General features: G+C 41.4%; 1 protein-coding gene across 1 annotated transcript in view; it reads left to right on the top strand.

Moving 5' to 3' along the window:
• The window catches only part of LOC122556251 (cilia- and flagella-associated protein 45-like), a 155,572-nt gene that overhangs the window by 111,306 nt on the left and 29,819 nt on the right, over nucleotides 1-14,447 (top strand). The window contains exon 10 of the mRNA XM_043702882.1: nucleotides 7,202-7,395. Within this exon, the coding sequence (XP_043558817.1) occupies nucleotides 7,202-7,395 (194 nt within the window). The remainder of the gene's footprint in view (nucleotides 1-7,201; nucleotides 7,396-14,447) is intronic.

Here is a 14,447-nt window from a genome sequence, read left to right as displayed (position 1 = left end):
ACCCCCCTCTCATTTATCTCTCCACCCTGAGGCTTCCTGCCTCTATTCCTAATGAAGGGCTTTTGCCCGAAATGTCAATTTTCCTGCTTCTCGGATGCTGCCTGACCTTCTGTGCTTTTCCAGCACCACTCTAATCTAGGAGCAGGAATAGGCCATTCAAGCCTGCTGTGCATTCAATATGATCACAGCTGATCATCTAACTCAGTACCATGTTGCCACTTTCTCCCCATATACTTTGATCCTTTTAATCCCAAATTCAATTGAAAATATTCAATATTTTGTCTTCAACTGCTTTCAATTGGAGAAAATTCCACCATTCTCTGGGTGAAGAAATTTCAGCTCATCTCAGTCCTAAAAACCCACCCTTATATCTTTAAACTGTGAGCCCTAGTCCTGGACTCCTCAGTCTTCAGGAATAGCTTCCTGCATTTATCTTGTCTAGTCCTATTGGAATTCTTCCAAATTGTAATGAATATAGTCCTATTTGACACAATCTTTATTTGTGTATCAGTCCTGCCATCCCAGGAAGTGTTCTGGTATACCTTCATTGTACTTCCTCCTTAGCCAGAACATCCTTTTTCAAATAAGGAAATCAAAACTCCACACAATACTCCAGGTGTGGTCTCACAATGGCCTTGAACAATTGCAGCAAGACATCCCAATGCTCCCTACAAGCTGACTCTTAATCTTTATTTTACCCCTCTTAATCAATCCCTTTCTTATCCTTTTGCTGAAATTTAAACTTCTCCCAATCCTCAGGTCTCATGCTCCTGTATTTGAATCCTCTTGCTATGAAAGTCATCATAACATTTGCCTTCTTTACCGCCTGTTGTACCTGCATCATTTGTTTGCATACTGGTGTACAAGGGCATCTATGTCTTTGTGCCTTCCCCAATTAATTGCCTTTCATATAATAAGCCGCGTTCCTGTTCTTGCTCGCAAAGTAGATATTCTCACATTTATCAGTTTTATTCTTCATCTACCATGCATTTGTCCACTGATTCGACTTGTCCAAATCACACTGAAGCATTTCTGCATCATCCTCACAGTTCATCCTTCCACCCTGTTTTGTGGCATATGCAAACTTGGCCATGTTCAAATGCAATAGGATCTGGACAATATCCAGACTTGGGCTGTCAAGTGGCAAGTAACACTTGCACCACACAAATGCCAGGCAATGACCATCTCCAATAAAAGATAAACTAAACACATCAATACCATCACTGAGTCCCCCTGGGATTTAGAATTGAACATAAACTCAACTGAACTCACAATATAAATACAGCAGTTACAAGAGCAGGTCAGAGGCTAGGAATACAGTAGCATGTAGCTCACCATCTATAAGGCATAAGTCATGGAGTCATAGAGATATACAGCATGGAAACATCCTTCGATCCAACTCGTCCATGCTGACCAGATATCCTAACCTAATCTAGTCCCATTTGCCAGCACTTGGCCCATATCCCTCTAAACCTTCCTCCATCCAGATGCCTTTTAAATGCTGCAATTGTACCAGCCTCCACCACTTCCTCTGGCAGCTCATACCATACATGCGCCACCCTGTGCATGAAAAAGTTGCTCCTTAGATCCCTTTTATATCTTTCCCATCTCACCCTAAACCTATGCTCTCTAGTTCTGGATTCCCCAACCCCAGGGAAAAGACTTTGTCTATTTATCCTAACCATTCCTCTCATGATTTTGTAAACCTCTATCAGGTCACCCCTCTGCCTCTGACATTCCGGGGAAAACAGCCTCAGCCTATTCAGCCTCTCCCTATAGCTCAAATCCTCAAATTCTGGCAACATCCTTGTAAATCTTTTCTGAACCATTCAAGTTTCACAATATCCTTCCAATAGGAAGGAGACCAGAATTGCACGCTATATTTCAAAAGTGGCCTAACCAATATCCCGTACAGCTGCAACATGACCTCCCAACTCCTATACTCAATTCTCTGACCAATAAAGGAAAGCATACCAAAGGCCAATGCTCCCCACTTGCCTGGAAGAGTGTACCTCCAAAAGCACTCACGGGTGGCACAGTGGCTAGCGCTGCTGCCTCACAGCGCCTAGCACTGCTGCCTCACAGCGCCAGAGACCCGGGTTCAATTCCCGCCTCAGGCGACTCTCTGTGTGGAGTTTGCACGTTCTCCCCGTGTCCGCGTGGGTTTCCTCCGGGTGCTCCGGTTTCCTCCCACAATCCAAAAATGTGCAAGTTAGGTGAATTGGCAATGCTCAGTTGCCCATAGTGTTAGATGAAGGGGTAAATGTAGGGGAATGGGTCTGGGTGTGTTACACTTTGGCGGGTCGGTGTGGGCTTGTTGGGCCGAAGGGCCTGTTTCCACACTGTAAGTAATCTAATCTAAAAAAACGCTTGACACCTTCCAGGACAAAGCAGCCCCCTTGATTGGGAACACATCCACAAACATGCACTCCTTCCATTACTGGCAGTCAGTAGCAGCAGTGTGTACTATCTATTAGGTGTACTGTAGAAATTCTCCAAATTTTCTTATTACACCTTCAAAACCCACAGCCACTTCCAATTAGAAGGATAAGCACATCAGATACATGGGAGCACCATCACCTGCAAGTTCCCTGTATTCTGTCTGTTAGCTGATCATTAATCCATGGTCAGTACATTACATACTATCCAAATGCTGTATCTTTTTCTAACCAGTTTCCTGTGGGAGATTTCACCAAAACCCTTTTGGAAATCTAAGTGTGCTATATCTGTCAACTCTCCTTTTGTAACATCCTCAAAAAGCCCTAACACCTTGCTTAGACATGATTTCTCTTTCACAAATCTATGCTGACTATGCCCAATCAGATTATAATCAGCCAGGTGTCTGTTTATCTCATCCTTTATAATAAGTTCCAGCATTGTCCCCAGTACTGATGTAAGGTTAACAAGTCTCTAGTTCCCTTTTTTTCCTCTCCTGCTCCTACTACCAAGACTGTATAGAACTTTGAAAGATGATAACCAATGCATCAATTCACAATAGCCACTTTATTCAACTTTCTGGGATGAAGGCCATTACATATTTTGGATTTATCAAGCCCCATTAATTTCTACAGTACAATATTCCTACTAATATTAATTTCCTCCAGCTTCTCATTTTTCCTAACTACTTGGATCTTCTAATTTTTGGAAATTTCTTGTATCTTCAAGTTGAAAACAGACAGAAAATAATATTTTAGCTTCTGTGCCAGTTCGTCATTCCCCATTATAAATCCTCCTGGCTCTCTCTTTAATGAACTCACATCCGGTTTAGCCAAACGTTTCCTTTTTACATTCTTAGATAATGTTTTACAATCTTTTTTGTTGCTTTTTTTTGTTAGATTGCGTTCATGTGTACGTCCTCTTTCCTTATCAGTTTTGTAGTCCTATTTTATGTTCCATATAGCTCCAAATCCTCAGAGTTGCTGCTATTTCTGAAAAATGTATAAGTCTTTTCCTTAACTCCTATGAAATCCTGAGTTTCCTCTGTTGATCACAGTTGACTGACCTTTCAGTTTTTGGACCTTAAAAGAATGTTTGGTTGCTGCAAATCATCAATATGTCTTAAAGTTGTGCCTTTTAATGTATTTTTTCCAATCCACTCCAGCCAATTTATGCCTTATGCTTTCATATTTTCCTCATTTAAATCTTTATTTCAGATTGAATTTGCTCACTTTTAAACAAAATATGAAATTCTATAATATGTAGTCATTCATTGCTAAAGATTCTTTTGTAACTAGATTGTTAATTAACCGTTTGTCATTGCACAATACTAGATCTAAAGTAGCATGTCTTCCAATTAGCTTCTTTAAGTACGGCTACAGAAAACCATGCCCAACACACTGCGGAAACTTGTCCTCCACAGCTTTAGTGCCGAATTGGTTTGGGCTGTCTTTGTGCTTCCTAATGTACTCAAGCACTCCGTTACTATCAATATTACTACACCTTCCTTTCCTTCTTGTCTATCCTTCTTAAACATTAAATATCCTTGTATATTCAGTTCCCAGTTCTAATCACCAGGCAGCTGTGATTTTACAGTAGCAAATATATCATATTCATTTGTATCTCTATTTGTGTCTTTAAATTATTTATCTTGTTCAAAGTTTGTGCGAAGATTTAGAACATAGAACATAGAAGAATACAGCGCAGTACAGGCCCTTGGGCCCTCGATGTTGCGCCGATCCAAGCCCACCTAAACTACACTAACCCACTATCCTCCATATACCTATCCAATGCCCTCTTAAATGCCCATAAAGAGGGAGAGTCCACCACTGTTACTGGCAGGGCATTCCATGAACTAACGACTCGCTGAGTGAAGAACCTACCCCTAACACCAGTCCTATATCTACCCCCCCTTAATTTAAAGCTATGCCCCCTTGTAATACCCGACTCAATACGCGGGAAAAGGTTCATACTGTCGACCCTATCTAACCCCCTAATCATCTTGTACACCTCAATCAAGTCACCCCTAAACCTTCTTTTCTCTAGTGAAAACAGCCCCAAGTGCCTCAGTCTCTCCTCATACGATTTTCCTTTCATACCAGGCAACATCCTGGTAAACCTCCTCTGCACCCGTTCCAATGCCTCCACATCCTTCCTATAGTATGGCGACCAAAACTGCACACAATATTCCAGATGCGGCCGCACCAGAGTCTTATACAACAGCATCATGACCTCAGGACTCCGGAACTCAATTCCTCTACCAATAAAAGCCAGTACGCCATATGCCTTCCTCACCGCACTATTTACCTGGGTGGCAACTTTCAGAGATCTGTGTACATGGACACCAAGATCCCTCTGCTCATCCACACTACCAAGTATCCGACCATTAACCCAGTACCCCATCTTTTTGTTATTCCTCCCAAAGTGAATCACTTCGCACTTAGCTACATTGAATTCCATCTGCCACCTTTCTGCCCAGCTCTGCAGCCCCTCTATATCCTGCTGTAACCTGCTACATCCTTCCTCACTGTCAACAACTCCTCCGACTTTCGTATCATCCGCAAACTTGCTCACCCAACCTTCTAACCCCTCTTCCAGGTCATTTATAAAAATGACAAACAGCAATGGTCCCAAAACAGATCCTTGCGGAACACCGCTAGTGACGGCACTCCATGAAGAAACTTTGCCATCAACTACTACCCTCTGTCTTCTTCCATCCAGCCAATTCCTAATCCAAACCTCCAACTCACCCTCAATGCCATATCTCCGTATTTTCTGCAGTAGCCTACCATGGGGAACCTTATCAAACGCCTTACTAAAATCCATATATACCACATCTACCGCTTTCCCCAAGTGTTTTTGACTTGGGTTTACAAGGGTTTATCATTGAAGGTGACACTTCTAAATTAAATACAAATAAATGTCATACATCTCATATTATCTCATGGTTGTGGTGAATTGATTTAAGATTTTAAGGAATAGCTTTTTACAAATTAAAAGTTCGGTGTTCTCTGTACCATCACGTCTAGGAATGGGAGTTGGCTATCCTTTTCTTCTTCTCTCGTGAATCGGATTCCTGTGAGTGTGGCGTTGATGATCCGGTGTGTTTTTTCTATTTCCATGTTTTTAATGATTACAAACGTGTCATTGACATATCTGACACAGAGTTTGGGTTGAATTTATTTATCTTGTTGCAAATGTTGTGTGCTTTCAATGTAGGGTGCCCTTGAATTTTCCACGTTTGATATCTTTTTGACTTCAGTCTGAAGCTTACTTGATGTTCAGTTTTGTTTTTCCTATCTCCCTATCTCCCAAGTATCTTTTTAACTTTCTTTTACCAACTTGACTTCCTTCCAGTTTGGGTTCTCCCTCAGGTTTAATCTCCTTGAGCAGTTAGTATAAATCCACCCCAACAGTTGTAGCAAATCTCCATGAGTTTTGAGTCCCAATCCCATTAAGTTGTAGCCCCATTTAGTTTGTACAGGTTCCGCCTGCCCCAGAACCAGTGCAAATTCTTTAGAAATCTGATGGTCTCCTTCCTATGCCTGGTGTCACACAACAAATGTAAACAATGAATTCTTCTATTCTTATGCATACTAGCATGTGGCACTAGGAATGATCCTCAGATTACTGCTTCTGAAATCCCATTTTTTAATTTCCATCCTTCCTAACTTCCTGAGGTTTTTCTCCAGGACCTCATACTCTTCTATCTATGTCATTAGTACTAATGTGGGCATGATGTCTAGCTGGCCTCCCTTCCTCAGAAGGATATTGAATGACTGCTTTGTGCCACCATTGACACTGGCACCAAGGAGGCAGCACATCATCTTGGAGTCATGTTTGCTGCTACAAAAACACTTGTCTGATCCTCTGACTGTGGAATCTCATATGACTATTGCCATTATATTCTTTGCTCCTTCCCTGTACAGTTGGGTGATCCATGGTGCCATGGGCTTGGCTCTGGCTGCACTTCCCTGAGTGACTATTGCTTTCAGTAGCTTCCAAAATGGAATACCGATTAGCATGCAAAGTTGACTTAATTGTTTACTGCAGAGAAAAGGTCAGTTCCTCCTTCCATTTTAGCAATCTAAAATTTGCTTTTGGGCAAACATTCACACCCATAATTTGTTTGGCTATTTGAGAACCAGGTATATATTTGTTGACAGGTAGAAAGCTGTTGTCTTCAACAAGTGGTCACCACTGGACAGGCCACTCAGCTACGTATTGTTAGGCAAACTTTATTTTGTGCATACTCTCTAGCTCCTGTAGTCCTTTCCTCACTGCTTGTATACGCAAATGGACAAACAGCATTTATAATGAGTGTCAGCTAACTGCTTTTAAAAAGTGCAGCAATCCTTTCTTCAATCTTTGGTTTTAAAAACAGTCCACTTTCCTATATCAGTTCACAATCAAAAATACAGCAAAATCAAAACATAGAGAATAGGACCAGGAGTGGTCTATACAGCTCTTTGAATCTGTTCTGCTATTCAGACTGATCTTAGCTGGTCATCCTACTCAGAACCCAGTACTCATTTTTATGCCATATCTATTGAACTATATCTAACTCTTTCTTGAAAACATTCAATAATATGGTTTTAAGGGAGAGTCAGGGTGGAAATGTCTGTCTGAGAGAAATAGAGAGCTTTTGGATACTAGTCTGTGTATTGGTGTCCCCCGAGAGACAATTGTGAGACACCGTTACATGAACAAATACCGCACGGAGACACTCTCTCAGCTTTTGTTTTCCTTATTCTCTCTTTCATAGGATGCTCTACGAGCAAAAAGAAGCCAGGAAGCTGCAGAACGGGAATGGCGCAGGAAGGAACTAAAGGACGAGCGGAAAAAAGCAGAGGTAACAGCAATGCTGAAGAAGTCTCGCTCGGATCAAATTCGGCACAAGCAGCATTTCCTGGCTGTGCAAGCAACTAAGGAACGACAGGAATTCGAGAGAGTCCTCAAGTAGGTCACTCAAGATCCTAGAATTCAAATGCAATCCAGGTCATGCATTTTCTTTACCATGTATCGGATGCATCCTGCAATATTACAGTAATTGATTGTACAGAACTTAAGCATGTTGAAAAAAAGATGCATTTTGTCAAAGCTTTATATTGTACTCATCAATACATGGTCAAGGATATAAATTTGAGGGGGAACAAGTTTTATGCTTATGAGAAGAAAGTGCTAACGTTGGCAAGTGAAATCTGATCAATAGAAATGTTGCCGTGTAGAATGTACCAATTATATGATGACTGGCAGTTAACTTCCAAGTTATGTTTAAATTTAAATCAGGTAAATTGATTTGAGTGTTTAAGCGTTGCTTTTTTGAATGGATAATGGAATAGCTGCCATCTGTTTTGTTCAATTGAAACAGATGTGATGTGTGTACATGTTCTTCCTGTTTGCAAAGTACAGGGATCTGTGTATCAAAATAGCTCCCAGTACATGCAAGTGCCTTCCACAACAAGTCTAAATGACAATCCTAAATTAATCTTAAGAATCATTCATAGTTGCACAATTGCAGAATCACAGCTTACTGTGCTTTGTGTTTTGCAAGCACGGGCTAGTTGTAAAGTATACCATTCATCCCTTGCCCATTGCAAATAGTTGAAGGTACATGCAATTCAATACAGTCTGTTAGTCTTTGTGACGTAAACCCCTAACATTGCATTGGCACCATATCAGACACCATGTCCTTGCAACAGGCAAGGCACTGACTGTGCCCAAACTGCTTGCAAAACTCACATCACAGGATATAATCTTTCCAGTCCCCGAACAACGTGAGCACTGGTGAATTAGCAGGGAAAATAGGGTGGATATCCACACCAATGTCCCTCTCATTCTCTGAACTGAAGTGACAATAAATTACTATTCTATATCCTTGCCTTATTTGTTTTCCCAAAATATATCATTTCACACTTTTCAAGAATAAATTCTATTTGCCCAACCCATCCATATCATCCTGTAGTCTAAGGCATTCTTCCTCATAATTTACTATGTCATCAATTTACATGTCACCTACAAACTTACTGAGCAAACCTCCTACGTTTGGATTGAAACAATGAAGACAGAGTCGTATACGAGAGTTTTAGCATTAGGCAAAGGTAATTGTACAGGCTTGAAGAAGGAGTTAGCCCAAGTGGATTTGGCAAAAATATAAAAGGTAGGACAGTTGAAGAACAGTGGCAAATGCTCAGGGAAATACTATAAATGAAAAGAAAAAAAGCGAAGATGAACTTTGAAAGAAAATGAGCATAAACGTAAGCACTGACACCAAAAGCTTCTGTAAGTATATAAAAGGGAAGTGAAAGTATATGTTGGCCCTTTAGAGGATGAAAATGGTGAGGTAATAATGGGAAACTCAGAAATGGCAGAGGCACAAACCAATACTATGCATCTGTTTTCATTGTGGAGGATGATAATTTCTTCCCAAACACTGCAGTTACGACAGAGAGACTTGGTGAAATTACTGTAACTAAGGAGAAGATATTAAGGAAACTGATGTTTTCAGTTAAGTCAGATAAGTCCCTGGGGCCTGATGACCAACACCCTATGATATTAAAGCAAAATAGTGGAACCCATTGGTTATGATTTTCCAAAATTTCCTGGATTCTGGAAAGGTGCCAGTGGATTGGAAACATGCTAATGTGACACCCTTATTCAAAAAAGGAGATAGACAAAAAGTGGAAAGTATAGACCAGTTATTTTGACTTCTGTAATGGGGAAGTTGCTGGAGTTGACCATAAAGGAGGAGATAACTGACCACTTGGAAAAATAGAACTCAATTCACCAGTGTCAGCACAGTTTCATGCTTGACAAACTTGCTGGAGTTCTTTTAAGATGTAATCAGCAAGGTAGGTAATGAGGATTTGGTGGATGTGGTATATCTAAACTTTGAGAAGGCATTTGACATAGTGTCTCAGAAAATACTGATCCAGAAGGTTAGATCCCAGAGGGTTAAAGGTTGAATATCGGCTTGGATAGAGGATTGGCCGATTGATAGAAAGCAGAGAGTTGGGATAAATGAGTTCTTCTCTGGATGGTGAACTGTAACTAGTGGGGTGCCGCAGAATTCAGTTCTCGGACCTCAATTATTTGCAATCTATGTAATTGATCTGCAAACAGGGACAGAATGTAACAGCAAAATTCACAAATGATGCTAAAATAGTGAGAAAGCAGGCAATGATGAGGAAATAGTTTATAGATCAATATTGACAGGCTGGGTGAAATGTCCGGAATCTTGTAGATGGAGTTTAATGTGGATAACATTAAGCTATTATTGAGAAAATAATAAAAACTCAGGTTCTAGACATGAATGTAGGAGCACTTCGAGTCCACTTTGTAATTTAACGATTTGGAGATGCCGGTGTTGGAGTGGGGTGTACAAAGTTAAAAATCACACAACACCATGTTATAGTCCAACAGGTTTAATTGAAAGCACTAGTTTTCAGAGCACTGATCTTTCATCAGGTGGTTGACAACCTGAGTTGGACTGAAAGGTCATTGTCCATCTCTATGGGAGATTAAGTTCCCTTGTTTAAGAAAGGAAGAAAGCATACTCCAGGAAATTATAAGCTGGTGAGACTGACATCTGTGGTGGGGAAGCCTTTGGAGAAGATACTGAGGGGCAAGATATATGCACATTGGAAGAAAATGGGCTAGTTAGTGACAGGCAGCATAGTTTTGTAGAGGGAAGGTCATGTTTCACTAACCTGATCAAATTTTTTGAAGAGGTGACAAAGATAATTGATGTCAGAAGGGCTGCAGACGAACTTTAGTAAGGCATTTGATTAGATTAGATTACTTACAGCGTGGTAACAGGCCCTTCGGCCCAACAAGTCCACACCGCCCTGCCGAAGGCAACCCACCCATACCCCTACATTTACCCCTTACCTAACACTACGGGCAATTTAACATGGCCAATTCACCTGACCTGCACATCTTTGGACTGTAGGACGAAACCGGGGCACCCGGAGGAAACCCACGCAGACACGGGGAGAATGTGCAAACTCCACACAGTCAGTCACCTGAGGCAGGAATTGAACTCGAAAAAGTTTGATAAAGTTCCACATGGCAGCTTAGTACAAAAACTAAAATCACATGAAATTTGGAGAGGGCTGGTTAGATGGACACAAAACTGGCTTGGTCAAAGAAGAAAAGGGTAGTGGTGAAAGGGTGTTTTTCGGAATGGAGACAGGTAACTAGAGTGTTCCACAGGGTTCAGTCTTAGGTCCTCTGTTGTTTGTAGTGCATAATGAGCTGGAGGAAAATGTGTAATAAGTTTACAGATGACACAAAGTTTGGTGGAGTTGCTGACAATGCCGACAATTGTGAAAGGGTACAAGATACAGATACATTGGCAACGTGGGTACAGAAATGGCAGATGGAGTTTAATCCAGACAAATATGAGGTGATGCATTTTGGAGGATCGAATTTAGGTGGGCATTATACTGTAAATGGCAGAACCCTTAGGAACATTAGCATACAGATGGATTTAGGTGTGCATATCCACAGTTCCCTAAAAGTGACAACACAGTTGGCCAAGGTGATTCAGAAATTTATGGCATGCTTGCCTTCATCAGCCAGGGTATGGAATACAAGAGTTGGCAAACCATGTCGCAGTTTTATAAAACCCTTCTCAGGCCACATTTGGAGCATTGTGTGCAGTTTTAGTCACCATATTACCAGAAGGACATAGAAGCTTTGACAAGAGTGCAGAGAAAGTTCACCAGGATGTTGCTTGGTCTCAAGGGCATTTGCAATGAGGAAAGATTAAAAAGGCTACATTGTTTTCACTGGAAAGATGGCAGCTGAAGGGGACCTGATAAAGGTCTACAAAATATAGAGATATAAATAGGGTGGATAGTCAGGTTTTTTTTCTCAGGGTTGAAGCTTCAATTACAAGGGGGCATAGGTTCAAGATGAGGAGGGAAAGTTTAAGGGCTATGTGCAAGGGAAATTTTTCACACGGAGTGGTAGGAGCATGGAACACACTGTCAGGAGAGGTGGTGGAAGCAGGCACATTGGCAACATTTAAGAGGTATCTGGATGGTTACAAGAATTCAGAGGGAATAGACAAATACGCACCAAATAAACTCAGAAAGTTTGTTTTTTGGTTTAGTTAGGGCACGATGATCACACAGACTTGTAGAGCTGAAGAGCCTGTTCTTGTACTGTATTTCTGTTTTGTCCTTTTTCTTTTATATTAATAGAAGACAGAGACCAAAAAAGAAATTTCTGAAGAAACTAGCAGCATCTCTGGAAAGAAAGCAGTGTTAACCTTTGAAGACAGCTGACTCTTCATCAGAATTGAATAAAAGACAAAGCTAGGAAAAGCGGCAAGGGGAGGGCATTTTCACGCTGGCATCCTGTTTTTGAAGAAGTAACAAAGAAAATTGATGAGTGCAGAGCAGTAGATGTGATCTATATGGATTTCAGTTAGGCGTTCGACAAGGTTCCCCATGGGAGACTGATTAGCAAGGTTAGATCTCATGGGATACAGGGAGAACTAGCCATTTGGATACAGAACTGGCTCAAAGGTAGAAGACAGTTGCTGAACAAAGAGACCTTGGCGTGCAGGTTCATAGCTCCTTGAAAGTGGAGTCGCAGGTAGATAGGATAGTGAAGGCAGCGTTTGGTATGCTTTCCTTTATTGGTCATAGTATTGAATACCGGAGTTGGGAGGTCATGTTGCGGCTGTACAGGACATTGGTTAGGCCACTGTTGGAATATTGCGTGAAATTTTGGTCTCCTTCCTATTGGAAAGATGTTGTGAAACTTGAAAGGGTTCAGAAAAGATTGACAAGGATGTTGCCAGGTTGGAGGATTTGAGCTATAGGGAGAGGCTAAACAGGCTGAGGCTGTTTTCCCTGGAGCGTCAGAGGCTAAGGGGTGATAGATGCAAAGCCAAATTATCAAGATGACACAAACAATCTGCAATAGATTGAGATCAGTTAAGTGAGTGGTCAAAATCCTGCCAGATGGAATATAATATGAGAAATATGAGTTTATGCATTTTGGCCAGAAGAATACAGGAGCTAAATAGTATTTAAGGAAGACAACAAAAAGCTTCAGAACAGAGTAAGTTGTGAGTCTCTTGTGCATGAATCACAAAAAGTTAGTATCCAAATTCAGTGGGTAATGAGTAAGGTAAATGGAATTTTGGGATTTATTTCAAAAGAAATGGAAAATGAAATTAGGGAGGTTTTATTAAATCTACAAGATACTTGTCAGACCACATTTGGAATTCTGTGAATAGTTTTTAGTCCCTTTTCTAATGAAAGATATACTAGCAATGGTGCCAGCCCAAAGAAGGTTCACTTTGCTGAGACCAGGTATGGAGAGAATATTATGAGTAATATTGAGCAGATTAGGCCTGTACACATTGGACTATAGAAGAATGAAAGGTGACCTTATCAAAGCATCAAAATTCTTAGAGGATTTGACAGGGTGGTTGCAGAGAGATTGTGGGAGAGTCTAGAACCAGAGGAGGACCTCAGAATGAGGTGTACACTTAAGACAGAAATGCGGAGGAATTTCTTCTCTCAGGGGATTGTGTATCTGTGGAATTCTTTACCATTGCGTGCTTCTGTTACTGACATAAAATATATTCATATTTGAGATAGAAAGGTTTTTAATCAGTAAGGGAATGAAGGATACGTGGAAAGAGCAGAAAAGTGGATTGAAGGGTTATCGTATAGATCTCATTTAATGACAAATCAGACTCAATGGACTAAATGACCTATTTCTGTGCCCATGTTTTATGATCTTATGAACCTGTAACCTGAAGGAGTGCATGGTCATCTTATCCTTCTGGCCATCATGCTGACAGTTGTGCTAAACTTTTATGCGACTGGATGCTTCCAAGCATCTACTGGGGATCTTTGTGGGATCCCAGAACCCACGACCCACAAATAAATCAAAACTGTTACCAGTACATTTTGTGATCACACCACTTTGCATACTTCTCTAGGATAAGGTCAATGCGACAGTCCATCAGAAGGCCTTAGCAACATGTCTAAGTGTTGTATACTGTACACACATTACATTATGTGCAACCTATCATAGCATGGATGATTTCATGACAGAAAATTATTACAAGACGTAATGCTTTTCAGCTTCTTCTGAGTGACACATGGCAACATGTTCTCATTTTTTATAATCCTTTTTGTGTGTCTTTCACCTTTCCCACATTCCCCTCATTCCCCTTTTCTAATTGTTAATGTTCCTAAGCATGTGCCTTTGCAAATTACCAGGCTCTTGTTCCAGGGGGATTGTGATTTATGTAACTCCATCCCCTGTACCTCATTGCACCTTCTATTGCACAGTGCACTCCCACTGTTTGATCTCTAACTGCCTCCTTTCAATATTATCCTTCTCTCAGCAACACTGCCCAGTGAAGCCCAACACCAGACTGGAATTTGTTTCTTTCCCAAAACTCCATAGACTGTCCTCTGATAAAAAAACTTAAACACTTAAAACCCAAGACCCCAACTGACACAACCCCACCCCACTTAAGGCTGACTGTGCTCCCTGCCCTGGACTGACTAGGCTGGACAGTCCTGGCTGAGAAGAGCTGGAAATGTGTTTCTGGAAAAGCGCAGCAGGTCAGGCAGCATCCAGGGAACAGGAGAATCGACGTTTCGGGCATAAGCCCTTCTTCAGGAATGAGGAAAGTTTGTCCAGCAGGCTAAGATAAAAGGTAGGGAGGAGGGACTTGGGGGAGGGGCATTGGAAATGCGATAGGTGGAAAGAGGTCAAGGTGAGGGTGATAGGGTCAGACTGGGGTGGGGGCGGAGGGTCAGGAAGAAGATTGCAGGTTAGGAAGGCAGTGCTGAGTTCGATGGATTTGACTGAGACAAGGTGGGGGGAGGGAGAATGAGGAAACTGGTGAAATCCGAGTTCATCCCTTGTGGTTGGACGGTTCCTAGGTGGAAGATAAGGCGCTCTTCCTCCAACCGTCGTTTTGTTGTGGTCTGACGATGGAGGAGTCCAAAAACCTGCATATCCTTGGT

The sequence above is a fragment of the Chiloscyllium plagiosum genome, chromosome 13, assembly GCF_004010195.1.
Source record: "Chiloscyllium plagiosum isolate BGI_BamShark_2017 chromosome 13, ASM401019v2, whole genome shotgun sequence".
In the NCBI taxonomy this organism is placed as follows: domain Eukaryota; kingdom Metazoa; phylum Chordata; class Chondrichthyes; order Orectolobiformes; family Hemiscylliidae; genus Chiloscyllium; species Chiloscyllium plagiosum.
The sequence above is the reverse complement of the archived record's forward strand: the minus strand, read 5'-3'. Positions and strand labels throughout refer to the sequence as shown.